Here is a 17,517-nt window from a genome sequence, read left to right on the forward strand (position 1 = left end):
AATGTTGCCATGAGTCCTGTATTCTCCCTATGCACATGTATTATCCCCCTTTATAAAGCCAGTACCTTCATGGCCTGTCCTCTTTCTCCTCCAGCCTTGCTCAGAGGCAGCCTTTGTATACCAAGCCCCTCTCCCCCTAATACATCTCTTGTGTGAGGCCTGTTGAGTGGTGTGACTTTGTGGCATTTTTTTTGTCCCAGTCCACCAAGGTACCCCTTTCTTCCCCTGTCAAACCTAAGAGGCATGTGTTCCTTTAATCCCTGTATTAGGAAGGCAATAATAAGTTCTCTATGGATCTCTATGAGTTGCAGGCCATCCTAGTTACAAAGTATGTGCCATGCCAGCCAAGGATACATAGTGAGACTCTAAAAAATAAGGGAAAAAAGAGTTAGAGGGGTAAACTTTTAATTTTCATGAACTAGGAACATTTTGAGATACATATTTTGTTTACTATATACATGTGTATAGAAATCAGACATGTTTGTATTATCACCAAAAATAAGATTATTTATTGTTTTAACCCATTTTTCTTGTTGTTTAATCATATTTCAGGGATCTGTTTCTAAGTAAGTTTATGATTCTCTGTCTGTTAAATTATTGCCTATACCATTCTACTTCAATGTACCACTAATTGTTTGAATATTGGGCGGTTTTCAGCCATTTTACTCTATAATTCACATCTGCCACTTAACTGAAACTAAATTCCCATATGTACAAATAATGAGTCAGTAGGCCTGTGGCTGGAATGATGAAAGTATATAATTTTTGTGTAGTCAGAATTGTTCCTCTGGTCCTGGCAAGCCCCCACAGTCCCATGGCCTACTTATAAAATAATCACTTAGAAGCTTATATTAATTATAAATATTTGGCCATTAGCTCAGGCTTATTATTGACTAGGTCTTACACTTAAATTAACCCATAATTCTTATTTATGTTTAGCCACATGGCTTGGTACCTTTTCTCAGTTATGCCTTGTCATCTTGCTTCCTCTGTGTCTGGCTGGCAACTCCTGACTCCTGACTCTGACCTTCCTCTTCCCAGAATTCTCCTCGTGTACTTGCCCCACCTATACTTTCTGTCTGGCTACTGGCCAATCAGTGTTTTATTTATCAACCAATCAGAGCAACACATATTCACAGCATACAGAACGCCATCCCACAGCACTTCCCTTTTCTGTCTAATAAAAAAGGAAGGCTTTAACTTTAATCTAGTAAAATTACATACAACAAAACAGTTATCAAGAAGAATTACAGTTATAATATCTAGTCTATTTGTATTTGGCAAAATTAAAGAAAATATTCTATCTATCCTATATTTGTGAGTCTAAAGTTTTATAACTAATTTATCTTTTATCATAACGAAGAAAAATTGTAATTGTAGCTATTTAGTCTTCAACTACATCAAAGACCCCAGAAGAATATAATATTACCTAGGTAAACAGGAAAATAATTGTAAGCAACTTCCAAAATTCTAGAATGACACAGATAGCTGGCTGTTTGGACAGTCACCCAAAGTTTCTCTGCAACATTGGGGCATTACCTTTGGCCTATAGGCCTAGAGTCTCTCAGTTGCTTCTTCTTTGGTCCTGTAGACTGTCTGGTAGTCTCCTCTGCAAAGTAGGAAACTGAAGGACCATTTCACTTTGTTTTGGCAAATTTATTGGTCATTTTTCTATGGGTTCTGCTCATCCAGTTTATATAACATATTATCAGCAGTCCAGGCAAGAGGAGTTTTTTGCCCAAATGTCTGTTTTTGCCAAGAAGATAAACTTCATATAGTGTCTTTGATGCCCATCTTTCTCTTTGAAGTAAATCAGTGCTGCCTGGAGCAGATGTGTCTCACTGTCCAGAAAGTCTAAGTTTTTAAAACATTTTAAATGCCATATTCTGTAGGTCTTTGAAGTGTTTGAGGATTACCTACCTAATTGAAATATATCTATGTGTACTTAGAAAACTTAACTAATATGAGTATAAGTTTGATTATCATGGATGACTAACTATTAATCTATATTTCTTAATTATATGTTACAATTTCAAATGAGCTGCATAAAACATACTTTAAACAAGAGTAGAAATATATATATATTATACAGTATAACAAAATTAACTATAAATTTGTAATAAACTAAAATCTATAGCAATTTTAAACAAGTTGTTGCTCTTTAAAAGTAGATTCAATAATCTACCCTTTTATCCTATCATATCTATATTTTTGTTTTCTTTTTCTTTTGCAAGACAAGGTTTCTCTGCTTAGTTCTTGCTGTCCTGGAACTCACTTTGTAGACCAGACTGGCCTCAAACTCAGAGATTCGCCTGCCTCTGCCTTCTAAGCGCTGGGATTAAAGGCGTGTGCCACCACCACCTAGCCTATTTTTAAAGTTTTAAATAATGGTTGAGAAAGAACTTTAGCTACATTGGATTTCATTTTTCCTGTTTAATTTTTTTCACTAGGTTGTATATGTTACTGTAATAAAACCAGTATCCCATTTAATCATTTGATGTTGTCCAAAACCTATTGGAAGTTTATTGGCATTTATTTAGCTAGAATAATTTATGGAGTGTGTTCTTTTCAAGAAATGAAAGGAGTCTGAAGATTCTTACACATAAAGAGATAGTGGAAATGTTTTCACAATCTTATATTCAGACTTGTACAGATAAAATTTTTCTTTTGGTATTAATTGTGTCGGGATTATATTTTTCTGCACTTAATAGTTTAGAGAAACCTCAATTGGGATTTACTGTATCACTAGTGACATTTTGGATCAGGCAATTCTTTGCTGGAGAGACTGTCCTATATTATAAATTGTTGTTATACCAGCTCCATTAGCTACACATACCTCCCACCATGGCATTCAGAAATGTCTGGGGAGTCGTGGTACAGCCATAGATAGGTACTTCTGTAAATGCCTTCTGTCTGGTGATGGTAGGAAGTAGTTGCAGCTCCATCTTCCCTGGTTTCTATAATCTGCTCTCATTTTGACTTAACAGGTATTTGAAGTATCGTTTTAAATTTTCATCTGAACATTTTGACCTATATATGTTTTACTTTTAGCCATATAGAACCAAAAGGAATTTTTGTTTGGTTAAGGAAGTAAAATTTGTAGGTAATTAAGTGGTAGGGCTAGTCATGGTGTTATTCCTGATGTACCTGTCTTTGAAGGCTTCTGTTATAGTAGTGTCTTCTTTGTATGAAGAAACTAGAATAAGATTCTAATAGTTATGTGTTCATACAAGTTGGTAATTTATTGATGTGTCTGTACAGAAGTTTGTACATCACTGTCATAGTCCAATCTATATCTTTTATTGGTACTTTGTGTAACATGCTAAATCTATATATTAGATAATTGATGATTTTCTTTTTTATACAGTTGAGGTCCTTTTATACACTTGAGGTGGCAAGTTTGAGGGTACTATAGTCATTGTATATTGATAACTTTAAAACTGACATGCAGCTTGAGAGTTTGCTCTTTGTATTTTCTTGGTCATAGAGTTAGAAGAGTTGTGGATTGGGGAAAAAATAATCAACAGTGGACCTTCTTTAGAAAACTCTCAGAATTTGTCAGATCCTTTCATTCTTCTGGATTGAATCTAGGTACTCACCTTACCATGAGTTACTATTACAGCACTGTTTTTTACTTTTAATTTTTTTATACTATGTATTCATGGGCTATGGTGTGACATTTCATTGTATATCTCTAGCATGTGATGACTAGCTCTGGATAATTTTTACACTCAAAATCTATTGACTAGAAATTTTGAAATGATAGCTATTAGTTATTTGGCACAAGTTTTATGTATCTACAACTATAGTAATTACCTTATAGTTTATTGGTTGTGTGTGTTTCATTCTAATCTTAATATTATGAGCAAGAATAAATACAATATGGCTTGATCTCATAGTTACTACCTACTATCTTTTAATGTTTATACTACATATAAACTTCATATCATTTTGTAAAACTGAAGTAAATGTTGAAAATTTTCTAGAAAATTAAGAAACACTGTAGCTTTCTAACCCAATATTTTGGTTTTTAAAATAGATTCTTCTCAAATACAATATGTTCCAACCACAGTTTCCTCTCATTACACTCCTCCTAGCTCTCCACACACCTCCCCTCCCCCAGATCTATTCCCCTCCATCTTCCATCATAAAAGATCAGACCTCCAAGACACAGCAACCAAACACCACAAAACAGACTACAGTAAGACAAGGCAAAAGCCCTTACACCAAAGCTGGACAAGGCAACCCAACAGGAGGAAAAATGTTCCAAGGGTAGGCAAAAGAGTCAGAGACCCATTGGCTCTCACAGTCAGGAATCCCACAGAAACACCAAGCCAACAGCCACAGCATATACACAGAGGACCTGGTGAAGTCCCATTCTGACTCCTTCAATCTTCCTGTCCACTCTTCTTTAGGATTCCCTGAGTTCCAAGGAGAAGGAGCCTGATGAAGACCTCCAGTATAGACTCTCTCTCTCCACATAATGTCTGTCTGTGGGTCTCTGCACTTGCTGCCATCTGCTGTCAGAGGAAGCTTCTCTGATGACAAAGCACTCATCTATGAGTATAGCAGAATATCACTGTTATTGCCACGGATTGCGTATTTTTTTTTTTTGTTTTTGTTTTTGTTTTTCGAGACAGGGTTTCTCTGTGTAGCTTTGCGCCTTTCCTGGAACTCGCTTTGGAGACCAGGCTGGCCTCGAACTCACAGAGATCCGCCTGCCTCTGCCTCCCGAGTGCTGGGATTAAAGGCATGCGCCACCACCTCCCGGCCTATTCATTGATTTTTTTATACCAGTTGAGTATGGTTCTACCTTAGGTCTCTGTGTCACCTCATTGGACATCTGTTTTTTTATGAAGAAGTCAGAAATAAGAAAAAATACAACATCTTCAACAAATGGTCCTGGTCAAACCGGATGTCTGCATGTAAAAGAATGTAAATAGATTCATATTTATCACCCTACATAAAACTCAAGTCCAATGGATCAAAGACACCAACATAAAATCAGATACACTGAACCTGATAGAAGAGAAAGTGGCACAGAAGATGACTTTCTGAACAAAACACCAATAGCACAGGCACTAAGATCAACAATTAGTAAATTGGACCTCACAAAACTGAAAGCTTCTGTAAAGCAAATGACACTATTAATTAGACAAAAATGGGAAAAGATTTTCACCAACTACACATCTGATAGAGGACTAATATCCAAAATTTATAAAGAACTCAAAAAACTAGACATCAACAAACCACATAATCCAACTAAAAATGGTGTACAGATCTAAACAAAAAAAATTCTAAATAGAGTAATCTCAAATGGTGGAGAAACATTTAAAGAAATGTTCTACATTCTTAGCCATCAGAGAAACGCAAATCAAAACTACTCTGAGATTCCATCTTACACCTGTCAGAATGGTTAAGGTCAATATTACAAGTGACAGCTTATGATTGCAAAGATGTGGAGCAAAGGAAACACTCCACCATTGCTGGTGGGAGTGTAAATTTCTATAGCCACTATGAAAATCAATATGATGGTTTCTCAGAAAATTGGGAATCAATCTACCACAAGATCCAGCTACACCACTCTTGGGCATATACCCAAAAGACACTCTACCCTACTATAAGGACACTTGCTGAACTTTGTTCATAGCAGCTTTATTCATAATCACCAGAAACTGGATACAACCTAGATGTACCTCAATAGAAGAGTGGATAAAGAAAATGTGGTACATTTACACAATGGAGTATTATTCAGCTGTTAGAAAAAAAAATGACATCCTGAAGTTTGCAGGCAAATGGGTAGAACTAAAAAAAAAGTTATCCTGTGTGAGGCAACCCTGACCCAGAAAAACAAAGATATGTACTCACTTATAAGTAGACATTAGCTGTTAAGTAAAGGATAATCATGCTATAATCCACAGTCTGAGAGAGGGTAAGCAACAAGGAATACTCTAAGCAGGGTGCAAGGATCTCCCTAGGAAAAGGAAATAGAATAGATCTTGCTGATGGACTTCGGGCAGGTAGGAATGTGTACAAGATGAATCAGGTGTGGGCAGATAGTGGGAGAGGGTAGTGGAAAAAAATGACTGGAATTGAGAGTCACTTGGGGTGTGTGTAAAAACCTTGTGAAATCTATGAGGGTGGCCCCAGTGAGGTCTCCTAATAATGAGGATATGCAGTATCTATTGGCCATCTCTTGTATTCAGGCAAGACTTTCAGTGGCAAAAGTGGGCTACATTGGGTTGGGTCATTAGCTGAGGTGATTCTGTGGAGATCTCTAAACAGCTCAGGCTAGGACAGAGAATTGTTTTTCCCAAACTAACACCATGGCCCCATTGCTGAGGACAATATCCACATAGTTCACTGAATGAGCAGAGGTCAAGCTCATGCCTGCATGGAGCCTTCACACCTACATTCTAGTCTCTTTGGTGCAGGGAGGTACTCTGTAGGCTACTGGAAAAGAAACATGGACACCAACCCAGCCACAAAACCTTTGACGTACAGTAAGTTCTGCATGCGAGATGTGTTGGGGCAATGTTGTCACAGAACTTATGGGAATGTCCAACCAAGGTTTGATCTGACTTGAGGACCATTCCACGAGAGTGAGCCCATGCAAGACACCAGAACTTGCTATGTAGACCAGGATAGCCTCAAAGCCTTAGAGATCAGCCTGCCTCTTAGCGGTCCCTTCTAAAGTCATGCATTCTCACACACTCTTCTTAGACAATTTCTATAAACTTGGCATTTATTTTATTGAAGATAAAAATATTTTTAAAACTTACTTCATTTTTTATACCGAAGGAGCCCATCTTGTGTTAATATATGGAACATTGTAATTAACCTTTCTAAAGCAAAACAAAAAAACAAAAAAAAAAAACCAAAAAAAAAAACTTTAAAATTTCCTAACTGTGTGACTAAGTTCAAGTTTTATACAATTTTATGTACGCTCTTCTATCCAGCTTGTGTGTGTGTTTCTCTTCTTTTGATTTTGCTGGTATGAGATGATTTAACTCTTATGTTTTCATGGGTGTAGTTATCATCCTTGTGTTGGAGTTTTCCTTCTAAGAAACACCTTCTAAGCCGAGTGGTGGTGGTGGCGGCGGCGGCGGCGGCGGCGGCGGCGGCGGCGGCGGCGGCGGCGGCGGCGCACGCCTTTAATCCCAGCACTCGGGAGGCAGAGGCAGGCGGATCTCTGTGAGTTCGAGGCCAGCCTGGTCTCCAAAGCAAGTTCCAGGAAAGGCGCAAAGCTACACAGAGAAACCCTGTCTCGAAAAACCAAAAAAAAGAAAAAAAAAAAAAAAGAAGGAAAAAGAAACACCTTCTATAGGGCTGGAATTGTACATAGATATTGTTTATATTTGACTTTATCGTGGGTTACTTTATTTTCTCCATCCATGATGATTAAAAATTTTCCTGGGTATAATATTCTGGGGTGCCATATCTGGTCTCTTAGAGTCTACATCACATCTGTCCAGGCCCTTCTGGCTTTTAGGATCTCATTGCAGAGTTCAGGTATATTTTTAATAGCCTTGTCTGTATGTGTTACTTGATCTGTTCGCCTTGCAGCTTTTAATATTCTTTCTTTGTTCTGTATGTTTAGTGTTTTGATTATTATGTGGTGGGGGAACTTTCTTTTCTGGTCTAATCTGTTTGTTGTTCTGTATGCTTCTTGTACCTTTATAGGCATTTTCTTTAGATTAAGAAAAATTTCTCCTATGATTTTGTTGAAAATGTTTACTGGGCCTTTGAGCTGGTATCCTTCTCCTTCCTGTATTCCTGTTTCATATATTTGGTCTTTTCATAGTATCCCAGATTTCCTTAATGTTTTGTGTCAGGATTTTTTTTTTTTTTTTAGATTTAACATTGTCTTTGACTGATACATCCACTTCTTCTATCATGTCTTCAATGCCTGGGATTCTTTCTTCCATCCCTTGTATTCTATTGGTTGAGTTTGTTTCTGTGGTTTCTGTTTGCATGCCTAAATTGTTCATTTCCAGAATTTTCTGTTTGTGTTTTCTTTTTTCTTTTTGGTTTTTCGAGAGAGGGTTTCTCTGTGTAGCTTTGCGCCTTTCCTGGAACTCACCTGGTAGCCCAGGCTGGCCTCGAACTCACAGAGATCCACCTGCCTCTGCTTCCCGAGTGCTGGGATTAAAGGCATGGGCCACCACCGCCTGGCCTGTGTTTTCTTAATTGTTTCTATTTCTGTTTTCAGATCTGGGAGAGTATTTTTTTCCCTCCATTTCCTTCAACTGTTTGTTTATTATTGGCTTTCTTTAAAGGCTCTATTCATTTCTTCCAATTGTTTATTTATGTTTTCCTGGATTTCTTTAAAGGATTTGTTCATTCCTCTTTAAGGACCTCTTTCACCTGCATAGAGTTGGCTTTAGGGTCTTTTTCTTGTGTTTTAGCTATTTTGGAGTATTCAGGGCCTACTATGGTAGGATAGCTGGACTCTGGTGGAAATATATTTATTGCCTTGGCTATTATTGATTAAGTTCCTACTCAGGCATCTAGGTTATCTGAGTTTGGAATGATTATTAGGTCTGGATTTGTCCCTGTTGGGTGTGTGTTATGCTCCTTGGTTTCTGTTTCCTCTTTGGATTTTTGAAAGAGTGTGATGGCTGTGTGTTGCCTGATTTGTTGACCTTCCTCTGTTGTGTTCACAGGGAATGCCTGCTGGTGCTGGAGGGTGGGCTGCAGCAAGTAGTTGGGGGAGGGAGGTTAAGAGAGGATTGTCTGTGGGATCCACAGGAGATGTGGACAGTGGGGAGGCTGGTGATCTGTTGTAGCACAAGGGACAAGCTGAGGGTATTGGGGCTAGAGGAACAGAGAACACTTCTACCTTTTATGCTTTTCCTGCTATATCTTCCACAGTGATCCCTGAGACTTAGGAGGGAATTGAGCTAAATATGTTGCTTTAAAACTGAGCATTCCAGGGGTTGGGGATTTAGCTCAGTGATTGAGCGCTTGCCTAGAAAGTGCAAGGCCCTGGGTTCAGTCCTCAGCTCTGGAAAAAAAAGAAAAAAGAAAAAGAAAACAAACAAAAACTAAAACCAAAACCAAAAACAAACAAACACCCCCCCCCCCCCAAAACTGAGCATTCCAAGCAGGGTAGTGGTGGTTCATACTTTTAATCCTAGCACTTGGGAGGAAGAAGCAGTCAGATCTGCAAGTTTGAGGGCAGGTTGAAACTCCTGTCTTGAATACTCCTCCTCAAAAAAAAAAAAAAAAAAAAAAAAAAAAAAAAAAGTCTTGAACGAATTGGCACACAAGACCACTTCCTAAATATAACACCAGCAGCACAGACACTGAGAGCAACAATTAGTAAATGGGACCTCTTGAAACTGAGAAGCTTTTGTAGGGCAAAAGACACGGTCAATAAGACAAAAAGACAACCTACAGAATGGAAAAAGATCTTCACCAACCCCACGTCTGACAGAATGCTGATCTCCAAAGTATATAAAGAACTCAAAAAACTAGACATCAAAATACTAAACAATCCAATTAAAAAATGGGCTAAAGAGCTAAAGAGAGAATTCTCAAAAGAAGAATCACAAATGACTGAAAGACATTTAAAGAAATGCTCATTATCCTTAATCATTAGAGAAATGCAAATCAAAACGACTCTGAGATACCACCTTACACCTGTCAGAATGGCTATGATCAAAAACACTAATGACAGTCTATGTTGGAGAGGATGCGGAGCAAAGGGAACACTCCTCCACTGTTGGTGGGAGTGCAAACTTGTACAACCACTGGAAATCAGTATGGTAGTTTCTTGGAAAATTGGGACCTCAAGACCTCAGCCATACCACTCTTGGGCATATATATTCCCAAGGAATGCTCAGTCATACCACAAAGATACATGCTCAACTATGTTCATAGCAGAAGTATTCGTAATAGCCAGAACCTGGAAACAATCTAGATGCCCGTCAACTGAAGAATGGATTAAGAAAATGTGGTACAAAGACACAATGGAGTATTACTCAGTAGAGAAAAACAATGACAGCATGAAATTTGCAGGCAAATGGATGGAACTAGAAAATATGATCCTGAGTGAGGTAACCCAAACCCAGAAGGACAAACATGGTATGTACTCACTCATAAGTGGATACTAGATATAAAGCAAAGAACAATCAGACTGCAACCCTGCAACCCACAGGACGAGGGAGGCTATAAAGCTGGGGGGGGAGGGGGGGTGGGGGGATGGGGGGATGGGATATGGCATGGGATGGGGGGGGCGCGGGGGTGGGGGGTGGGGGGGGTGGACCTAGGATGACTGTGGCTTATAATAAGCTTTGGTTTTACTTAATTACTGGGCAATCCTCAATGAAACATTTCATTATTAGGATAAGAATTTATACTGTATCAAGCTGATAATAGAAAAATAAATAAATAAATAAAATGAAAAAAAAAAAAAAAGATAGTGCTGAGCAACAGCAAATAAATATAAGAAAGTTGAATAGAGCCAGGCAGGGCAGTGGTGGTGCACGCCTTTAATCCCAGCACTTGGGAGGCAGAGCCAGGCGGATCTCTGTGAGTTCAAGGCTAGCCTGGTCTACAGAGTGAGTTACAGGACAGCTAAGGCTGTTACACTGAGAAACCCTGTCTCGAAAAATCAAAAAAAAAAAAAAAAAAAAAAAAAAAAAAAAGGAAAGACAGAAAGTTGAATAGAAATTGTGTATAAGATAATGTAATAATATTTCCTAGGTACAATCTGTTAAACTAAACCTTAGAGAAAATACAAGGTAGTCATCATATAATACATGACATTACTACTATAAGCACACTTTTGGTTTTTAATGTGTCTTTGTAGTTGATACAAAGAAATAGCAAATACATAACAAAACATCATTGAATTAATGTGTGTAGCATCCAGTACAATATGATTAAGAAATCCCTCTTAAAACTATGATGCCCAAGCTTAGTATAGAGAAATCTTTACACAGAGGTTTCTCTCTAGACTCTTCATGGATGAAGATCTCATTAGTTGTTTTTACCACAGATGTGTGACAAATAACAGTATACATAAAAAGCCAACAAACATTTAAATTAGCATTCTGACCTCTAACAGGCCTGGTTAGCTTACTACTTATCTTTGGGGTATTTTACAGCCCGCCCCCCCTTTAGCTAAACTCTACTTTGTGTGACTGTCTCCTAAGCATTGGTAAATCCTCATCAATTCTTCTCTTTTACATCACAACTTAGTAATGGAGTACATGAGATGCCAATTATAACTTTCACAAAATTAACTGCGAATAGACCTTGCACCTAAATGTCAAATGGGAAGTCCGGAACTTCTAGAAGATACTTGAAAAACTAGGCCTCTCCAAGTTTGGCTATCTGCCTAGGCCTTGGGAGGTTTGTCTAAGGCCTGATGTATAGAGCAAAAACAGAACTCCATCTCAAAAACAAGTAAAATGCTTGAGAGATCTGGAAAAGATCTGGAGACAGGGCCTTTGGGAAGGGGTTGCTTCAGATCCTGAGAAATCAACTCCTGCCACATATGTTGCTGTGGCTATCAGTCTCAACACTCCTGTGGCATTTGTTTATGTTCTTTAAAATACCCTGTGTTCCTCTTGTGCAACATTGTCTGATTAGTTTCCTTCTAAATTTGTATACTTCCTTTTAAAACTGAACCCATTGGTTTACTTTAACAAGAGACTTGCTGTTGAATTTGCCACAAATCTCCAGCTAACCTAGGATAGATCTGTGCTTCAGGTGGAAGCCAGGGCTGAGAACTACAGGGATATGTCCTTCAGCTTACCCTGTCTTGTCACTCAGGCCTCACTAGCCAATCAGAGCCTCCAGCGGAACCGCTAGTCAGATGGGAGGGTTCTTCCGGCACCAGGCTTCTAACTCAGCACTTCTGCTGAAGAAGTCGGAAGTTGTTTCCTGTGCTGCGGTGTGTTTTCAGCCGTGAGGACGTTGGAAGTTGGCTCCTGGGCTGCGGTGTGTTTTCCGTTGTGGAGAGAGCGAAGCCAACCTCGGCAGCCGCATCATGGTGAGTGAGAGGTTGATGTCCTCAGATGGGGAGGAGTGGCTGGCCATGTTCAGACTGGGAGGAGCGTACTGCTGAGCCGAGGGAACCCGTGTCCTTCCCCGGCTGGATGGGAGCTAGCGGCCAGAACCGCGTGTTCCTGCACGTCCTTCCTGGTCCTGCCTGGTAGTCCTTGCAACTCCTTGGGCCTGGGCAGCAGCTTCTTCATAACTTCACTCTAAGGACTGGGTCTGCAGATCACTGGGAGTGGGACTGCGCTTAGAAGTATCCTTGTGGAAGTCACTGTGAAATGCTGGGTCTTGGAGTGCTTGTATTATCATTGTGGAGGGCAGATTTGCTAAACTGGTAGAGCTCTGGTCTCTCTAGTATCTTCCAGAAGTTCTGTATTTTAAACATTTAGTTTTAGGATCTGTCTGGAGTAAAACTGTATCTCCTGTTCCGCTTGGTACTCCACTACTAAACTGTGATGTAGATTAGAATTGATGGTATAAGGATTTATCAATTCTTAGGAGACATTAAGTTACACAAAGTAGAATTTAGCTAGGGGAGGGCTTCCTCCCAAATACTCCAAAGATAAGTAGTATGCTAGCCATGCTTGTTAGAGATTACTAGGATAAGATGTAAATGTTCACCAAGATTAACCAGACATTAAGCCACATTCCCATAACAAAGGAGACCACCCTGATTTACAACCAGCTACAAGACCCATCCACCCATCAAAAAGTAGGCCTCTAACATGCTGCTCAAGGGGACATTATAGTGTCACAACCACCATTAAGTCCCGGTGTGCTTTAAAGGTATATTGTAGAACAGCTGCATCTCCAGCCTTTTTGAAAAATAGTTTTGAATGCTGGAGTGCTGGGCGGTGGTGGTGCACACCTTTAATCCCTGCACTTGAGAGACAGAGGCAGGCGGACCTCTGAATTCAAGGCCAGTCTGGCTTACAGAATGAGTTCCAGCACAGGCTACAAAGCAGAACCCTCTCTTGAAAAACAAAACAAAACAAAACAAAAAAGAAAAGTGGCTTTTAGTCAAAGTCTCAGATGTAGATTGAGGTGGACTTGAACCCTGGCTGTAGCCACATTGCTCTTGCTGTCCCCCTGACTGACAAACCTAAATTTTTGAATTACAGGTCTGCAGCACCACAGCATTCTAAACTTACCAGTTTGGGTTACATAGTAGACTGTCCATTGCAGTAACAGGAAAAAGAAAGAAAGATTTATGTGTGGAGCAGGGCTTCTCCCTGCAGATCACTAGAGGAGGAACAGTACTGTGTACACTGCAGGGGGAAACAGATTAGGCAACAGCTAGGACACAGATTGAAGTTTAAGGCAGTGAGCTGCAGGGGTCTCCATCATAAAGAAGGAGCCGATGGGGCACAGTGAGTGATTTTCTGTGTAATTTCCTGGCATGTATTAATTCCTTCCATGTGAATGAAGACACAGAATTGGTGGGTGTACAATTTAGGGAGTGTAGCTTGAACTACCAAGTATTCAGTTTGCAGTTAGAAAATTCTCCTGTGCAGATATGTGCAATACTGGTTGACACAGCTCATAGGTTTAAGACACAGGCCATTAGCTGCAAATCTGTGTCAGCTTAAAGCACTTAGCAGCTAACATTTTACAGGGACAAAGAATTAAAATGTCTTGTTATTGGCATTCTCTCAATCAGGGAAACACCTACTTTGTTTCAAAGTCAGTATAGCAAAGTGTTCTTCCAATTATTTTTATCATTTTAAAAAGTCAATTTTAAAATTTCATTTTCTTTAAGTGCATTACTGCTTTAATGTCTATTTGTTTCTATTTTCTAGTCATTAAGACTTTCATTCTATTTATTTCTTTTCTTTTTTTTTTTTTTTTTTCTTTTTGGTTTTTTTTTTTTTTGTTGTTTTTTTTTTTTTGGTTTTTCGAGACAGGGTTTCTCTGTGTAGCTTTGCGCCTTTCCTGGAACTCACTTGGTAGCCCAGGCTGGCCTCGAACTCACAAAGATCCGCCTGCCTCTGCCTCCCGAGTGCTGGGATTAAAGGCGTGTGCCACCAACGCCCGGCTCTTTTTGGTTTTTTTTTGAGACAAAGTTTCTCTGTGTAGTTTTGGTGCCTGTCCTGGATCTTGCTCTGTAGACCAGGCTGGTCTAGAATTTAGAGATCCGCCTGCCTCTGCCTTCCGAGTGCTGGGATTAAAGGCGTGGTCCACCAACGCCCGGCTCCATTTTTATCTTAAGTGATATTTATTTATATCAGTTTATATTAGTGGTTCTCAACTTGGAGGTTGCAGCTCCCTTTGGGGAAATCAAATTACCCTATCACAAGAGTGGCCTAAGACCATTGGAAAACACAAATATTTATATTACAGTTCATAATAGTAGCAAAATTATAGTCATGAAGTATCAGTGAAAATAGTTTTATGGTTGTGGTCTCACCACATCATGAGGAACTGTATTCAAGGGTCACAACATTAGGAAGGTTGAGAAACACTGGTTTAGATCAATGTCTCCTGTAGCTCAGGCCTGCCTCACAATATATAATTGAGAATTTCTTGAACACCTAATCCTGCCTGTGCTGCCCAGGGCTTGCAACTCCTTTCAGGCTGGTTTGTGAGAAGGAAAAGTTTACTAGTGAATTAGTATCCTCCAACTCCTCTAGATTTTATTGGGAATTTACAAATGAAGAGTAAGAATTGAGTTCACTGACCAACTTTAAAGCAGTTGTAGTCACAGCAAAGAAAGGAAAGGTCAAGATGAAGGATGAAAGCTGTTAATATTCTGACCTGGCCCCTTGGGGCCGCCCTGTGTTCTGAAGTAAAAGCCTCATTTTAAGGGAAAACTCCTCCCCTTCCTCCCTCTCTTCCGCTTTTCCTCCAAGTGTGCATCCTTGACATCTCTCACTTTCTCTCTGTTTCTTCTCTCCTTTCCTATCCTTCTCTTCATCTCTCTATTATAATAAAACTCTCCATGTGGATGCAGCACCTGGGTGTGAAGGACTTTCCACATGCTGCCCCCCTCCCAGAACTGCATCTGCCTCGCATATTTTCCCTCAACTCGTAGGATAACCTTGTTCTGGCCAGCTGGGGGTTCCCCACTCTTGCAAATTCATAACAAAAGCTTTCCTGCTTTGACAGTAGTTGACATTAGCAATGAGTAGTGAGGGAATCAATTTTAGATGTTCTGTAAATGTCCTGACTGACCATTTCCTGGGTTCACAGACAAGGCAATTAAGAATCTGGATAAAGAACTTTTATCTACTTAGTTACACTAAGTTCAGCCAAAATAGAAGAACTGGATAAAATGGTGTGGCCCTGCCTAACATGTCTGTGTTTTTTCAAGGTTTAAGATGCACAACTTTGGAGAAATGGTATAAGTAGTACTTAGTGTGCTCTAATACAAATCTCTGGTCTCTGGAGCACATAGCCATAAAACCTGTCTCAACTTTTTAACATAATTTTTGGGGATTATAGCTATGTCATTTCCACTATCTCTCTCCTGCCTCCAAACCCTCCCATAGACCCTTCATTGTTTTCTAATCCATGGCCTTTTTTTGCTTTAACAACAGTTACTGTTGGAATGTGATCTGTGTTTGACTGCACTGGGCATTGACTGTATAATGGAATGTGCACACAGAGGACTCTGTACCTTGTAAGAGAAACAGGAAGTGTTCTGGGAGAATGGAAGATTCTACTAAGCTACAGTTTCCTAGACTGGATCCTGTGTGACCCTAGGGTGGAAAGGCAGAACTGGGAAGGCCTTTGTTGTCTGAGTCATTTGATATCAGCTCACCCAGTATAGTAACTGCTAATGTCCTGCGACCCAGCTGGGTGGTCCTAGCTAATGAGGTACTCTGGAAGGAAGACTTAACAATCAGGAGCACCAAGGGGAGGTAGCTTCTAGGCTCTTTCAGGATTCTTCTCTGGTTCTGCTATATGAAGCTGTGAGCGAGGCCACAAGCAATGTCATAGTGAGTGTGGGGACCACTATCCCCAGTCCAGGAAGAGCAGGTTGGCTGAACTGTCAGAGTCTAAGCTGCTGGGACTGAGTTAGACCATGCTGGTTCTGTTGGTCCCTGTGTGGTAGCTGTTGACCTCTTTGCTTTGCTGAGTATGGATTCCCTGAAGAGGCTCTGCCACCATGGTATGGGAGGCTATGATGCTTATAATAATCATGGTCTAGTGTGCACACACATACATAGGCATTGCTTTTGGTTGTGTAGTGGGAAGACAGGTTGCAAAGCTGAAGACCTAGTTTCTAGAAGTTCTGAATGTTGCACTCCACTTTCAAGTTCATCTTATAATGTTACAGATAGTTTAGAAAATGGTAGGAAGTAGGTAATGGGGATCATCCTAAAGCAATACATGATTAGAATGCTTTTAACTGTCTGCTACTGTTAGCCACCATGGTGTGGATTAGTGAAGTTCAGTTCCAGGGGACAAACGGAGTTTCTGAGCTGCAGAGGTATCTCAGGTTTGCATGGTGTTGGGCAGGTGGATAGGGCTGATGCCACATCTTTTTTTTTTTTTTTAAACTATTTTATTTTATTTTACAATACCATTCAGTTCTACATATCAGCCACGAGTTCCCCATTCTCCCCCCTCTCACACTGATGCCACATCTTGTGCCATAATCCATGTGGCAGGAAGCAGAGAACATTGATTTGTGATTGGGAATCACTGGGGCTCAGTTTGCCCAAAATAAGCTCTGGAGGAGATCACCTTCATTTGCAGAGAGAGCTCTAGAGCATGGAGCCTCTCCGTAAGAAATATCAGTAGCTGGAGGGTCAGAAAATTAACAGTTTAAGGATCACTTTGAGTTAATTTTGTAGGAGTTGTGAAGTCCCAATTATTTAATTTCTATACACATAGACTCATAGGTAGCATTGCTCAAGATCACAGTTTTCCTGGCTGGGTTTCCTTTGGTCTTTTGGTTAAAATTGACTGTATTTGTCTTGGCTTTTTCTCTCTATCTCCTTCATTCTTTCACAAATACTGTACACATTCTTTTTTTCATTTTTATTTATTTACTTATTTTTCTGTTATCAGCTTGATACAGTATAAATTCTTATCCTAATAGTGAAATGTTTCATTGAGGCTTGCCCAGTAATTGAGTAAAACCAAAACTTATTATAAGCCCCCCTGCTTTATAGCCTCCCTCATTCTGTGGGTTGCAGTCTGATTGTCCTTTGCTTTATATCTAGTATCCACTTATGAGTAAGTACATGCCATGTTTGTCCTTCTGGGTTTGGGTTACCTCACTCAGGATCATATTTTCTAGTTCCATCCATTTGCCTGCAAATTTTATGCTGTCATTGTTTTTTTCTGCTGAGTAGTACTCCATTGTGTATATGTACCACATTTTCTTAATCCATTCTTCAGTTGACGGGCATCTAGGTTGTTTCCAGGTTCTGGCTATTACGAATAGTTCTGCTATGAACATAGTTGAGCATGTATCATGATTGAGCATCCCTGGGTATATGCCCACACATTCTTTATTATTGTAGCTTTAGTGGTAAATATAGAAGTTACATTGTG

At 39.7% G+C, this 17,517-nt stretch overlaps 1 protein-coding gene across 1 annotated transcript in view; it reads left to right on the top strand.

The window, feature by feature from the left end:
- Positions 1-11,825: 11,825 nt before the first annotated feature.
- Positions 11,826-17,517, top strand: part of LOC102904544 (uncharacterized) — a 43,016-nt gene continuing 37,324 nt past the window's right edge. The window contains exon 1 of the mRNA XM_015996394.3: positions 11,826-12,004. Within this exon, the coding sequence (XP_015851880.2) occupies positions 12,002-12,004 (3 nt within the window). The 5' untranslated portion in view covers positions 11,826-12,001. The remainder of the gene's footprint in view (positions 12,005-17,517) is intronic.

This window comes from Peromyscus maniculatus, chromosome 20 (genome assembly GCF_049852395.1).
Source record: "Peromyscus maniculatus bairdii isolate BWxNUB_F1_BW_parent chromosome 20, HU_Pman_BW_mat_3.1, whole genome shotgun sequence".
Taxonomy (NCBI): Eukaryota; Metazoa; Chordata; class Mammalia; order Rodentia; family Cricetidae; genus Peromyscus; species Peromyscus maniculatus.